The 3,789-nt window shown below is 44.8% G+C and overlaps 1 protein-coding gene across 1 annotated transcript; it reads left to right on the top strand.

Annotated features, from left to right (window-relative positions):
• Positions 1–1,777: 1,777 nt before the first annotated feature.
• Positions 1,778–3,203, top strand: LOC149337804 (ichor-like; the record flags this gene model as incomplete). Its single annotated transcript, XM_089553533.1, has 1 exon — positions 1,778–3,203. A coding segment is annotated over one exon (306 nt), but the record flags the coding sequence as incomplete, so codon positions are not given.
• Between the last annotated feature and the right edge of the window lie 586 nt (positions 3,204–3,789).

Below are 3,789 nucleotides of genomic sequence, written 5' to 3'. Positions count from 1 at the left end.
CAAGGAGCTCTGGTTACAAGAGCTAGTGGTATAGAGCAAAAGCGTGTACAAGCCTTGCTCAAATGCCTCTTTTAATTGTTCCAAAATAAACTGGGTCATGGCTACTTTCATTTCTCTTGAGGGGGTTAGGCATGTTGCACTGAAGATTTCTGTTCAATCTGTGGAAACTTTGTGCTGAGATTTTGACTTGTGAAAAAATACCGAGTCTCTCTTCTGTTCCGAGATGCTAGTAACAAGTTTAGTTAGCTGATAACTTGTATGTTCTGGTGGATACATCTGTTATGCTCCCTAGCACTTCTCTGTGAGGAGATCTAAATATGGCTAATTGGTGGTAGCTTATGGTTGATAGAACAAAGCAGAAAAGATGCTGACAGAGGAGCAGTACAGGACGGCACAAACGACAGAGTTAGTACAGTATTGTGCATTTTTTTTTAGAAGATATTTAAAAAATTTTCCACTTTTAACTGCTGGCTCGCTTGTGGCGGGACTGTGCACAGAGCTTAGATATTGTGGTAACTTTTGTCTCTTAGTAGTACTGAGAGCGGTGCTTATCTGTTTCAGCCATGCATCATGCAAGCCCTTAATCGTCTGCTCTCAGATCAACGAACTGAATGCCGCCTGTGCAGGGTTGCTGTCAAAGGTACCATCAAACAACCCTCGCACCTTGCAACGCTCGCCTTGGCGCTTTTCGCGTCATAGTGCTTTCCTCTGTGGACAACAGATGGCGTCACCATCACCCTTCAGTGAAAACCCGGCATTGGCAGCTTTCAGTTCGCCAATCTCAATAAACACATCACGGGCTAGTTGGTTCATCACAAGGCAGAACAGCGCAAGCTACACACGGACAAGAAAGTAGACGAGACACACACAGCGCTGACTTTAAGGTTTATTCTTTCAGACACTTTGGTAAATATAGAGCAGCATCAATATTTACCGAAGTGTCTGAAAAAATAAACCTTCAGTTGTAATCTAGCAGAACTTTTTGCTGGGCTAGTTGGTCCATTCTGACATTAGTGAAAACAGCGCGAAAGAAGAAGCCCGAAGGCGAAACGAGGAAGTGACAGGAAAGAGCGCTGACTGACAACTGAATTTATTGAGCGAAACTCGCGCAATATATAGGAAGGCAGTGGCAAAGATAGTCAGATGCAGTCAGCGTCACATGGTGCAAAGAGCCATAAAAGCGATAAAAACAAAACGGTGATAAAGCTAACAGTGAACTGAATCTCAAAAGGGATGGTAACAAAATGAAAACTACACTCAATGACTATAAACAGTTAATGTCACATGGTGTAAAGAGACTATCTTTGCCACTGCCTTCCTATATATTGCGCGAGTTTCGCTCAATAAATTGAGTTGTCAGTCAGCGCTCTTTCCTGTCACTTCGTCATTTCGCCTTCGGGCTTCTTCTTTCGTGCTGTTTTCACTAATTTCAGTTGTAAGTCAGTGCTGTGTGCGTATCGTTTACTTTCTTGTCCTATGTAGCTTGTGCTGTTCTGCCTTGTCGATCTCAGCACAGGTGATTATGGGTTTGCGTCTGGCATGACTGAACCAAGTAAGTACCATTGTCAATCTTACTACGAGAACAAAAGTTACCGCAGTACCTGAGCTCTGTGTGCAGTTTCACCTCAAAAGAGCCAGTGGTTGAGGTGGCAAAGTTTTTAAAAGTCGTGATAAAGATTCACAGTACTGTATAAGGCAACGCAAGCACTTGTGTCCTCCTGTAGTACTTGTTATTTTCAGCTCTGTTTCGTCAACCATTCGTAGATCTGTTGAATGAAAGGTAGGGAGGGCCTGCCGTGCGATACTGACACGTGAACATTTGTCTGCCTCACACGCAGCGCCATCTAGCAGCAGGGACGGCTGCGGTGTGTTCGGCTATGACCAGGGGCGCCCCGTGCACCGGTTGCCCTGCCCCTACTGCCCAATGCGGTTCAAGCGCAAGTGGAACCTCAGCATGCACCTGCACACGCACACGGGCGAGCGCCCCTTCCGGTGCGCCTACTGCTCGCGGGCATTCGCCGACCGGTCCAACATGCGCAAGCACATGCTCATCCACACGCGCAAGTACCAGACCAAGGCCTGACGACGGTGCTGTGGCTCTGCGGTTGCCACGACGCTGTTTTCCAAGCACACTGCAGAGATGGAGACGAGAGAGCGAGTGCACAGTGGCCGCAGTAAAGGACGTGGAGCTTCTACATGGTGCAACTGGCACGGTGAAAAGAACGGAACCGCTTGTGAAGACTCATTTTCGCATGTATTTGCTTAACTCATCTGAGTGCCTTTAAATTGTGCATTGTCTGAAAGCATTCAATTTAGTATATTGGAAATGCGATTTGTTGAATGCATTGTATTGTGCTGCACTTTCATTGTGAGAGTGTTTCACGAATGGAGTGAGTTGGTCACACTGCATGACTGCAGTGTAAGAAAGGCCTTGCTTAGTTTGACTTGCAAAGTCCAAGTCTGGCTGTTTACCGCACCTAAGTAGCACGTTGAGCACAGATTCACCACACAACCGTTATGAGCAGCCACTTTCTTAGTGTCATGTGCCTTTCCTTTGCTTTCGAAGCTGCTGCTGTTCACTGGTTTTGTAGCTTAAAGCGTGACTAAGGTGTCCACTGTCCCAGGGGGCCAGTTATGCACTTTCCTTTTTTTTGCTCTATCTCTATGTCAAATGAAGGTGAAATCTGCAGGCATGGTGACCTTGGCTTTACGTACCTTAGTGAAGCTTTCACTTCAGAATGTTACCATCGTGGCGGCAAATGCAGATTCCAAGGTGATAAACTTATGTGACAGCTTATTCCATAGTTCTGTGACAGATGGAAGGAAGGAATATTTGATGCATTACAGTGGGAAATAAATGTCCTGATACAGCTCTACTCTTGTCATGGTTTGTTCTGACTGAGCACTGGTATGATAGCTTAGGTACTCTTGTTCGTTGACATGAATGCAGTCATCACAAACAAGTTTAAAGAAGCAACACTTCGCCTGATCATCAAAATTTGAGTGGTTGCCTTGTTGCATAGTGCAGTTATGCTGCCGTCACGTGAATACTGTGAGTGGACAAATTGAAGTGTGTTATTTTGAATTCCTTCCAATTGAATAACCTTTTACCTACCGCTGTTCTAAAATTGGAAGACGTGAAGTCCAATTTGTTATGTACTGCACCATGTCAGTGCACAATAAAGAACCCCAGGTGGTCGGAATTTCCGGAGCCCTTCACTACGGCGCCCCTCATAGCCTGAGTCTCTTTGGGACATTAAACCCCACTAAACCAAACGAAAGCAATTTTTTTATTTCCCTTCAGAATACATCTCTGTTCAAAATTTTTGTTTTCGTATGTTGTATAATGATTGCGGAAAACAGCAGACTATAATTCCGAAGAAAACATCTGACGTAGGTCTGTCTGGTTGGAAAAGTAATTTTAGGTAGAAAAGAGCGGCAATGAAAAAAAATAAAAACATGACGTTTCATAACTTACTCGGTTCTTTCCTGCTTCAGGTCCGACTGAAGGTGAGTTACCATGCACAGACTGTAGACCATGGCTGTAAGATACTGGAAGGGTTCCTGGGGAGTGGTTTCATGACATGGTGTACCAGCACATCATGGTTTTATGTATTTCAGGCACTAGGCACGATGTTGTTATGTGTACTTAAAAAGGAAGTAGGGTTCTACATGTGCATTTGAGCTGGAAACTACAATTAGAATTTATTGGCCCTAAGCCCCTCTCCCGCTTGCACTGTTTGACACTTGGTATCACTGGAGTTGAAGCGGTCTCGACTAGCTAAAATA

This window comes from Amblyomma mixtum, chromosome 7 (genome assembly GCF_055824585.1).
Source record: "Amblyomma mixtum isolate Tamu chromosome 7, ASM5582458v1, whole genome shotgun sequence".
NCBI classification, from domain to species: domain Eukaryota; kingdom Metazoa; phylum Arthropoda; class Arachnida; order Ixodida; family Ixodidae; genus Amblyomma; species Amblyomma mixtum.
The sequence above is the reverse complement of the archived record's forward strand: the minus strand, read 5'-3'. Positions and strand labels throughout refer to the sequence as shown.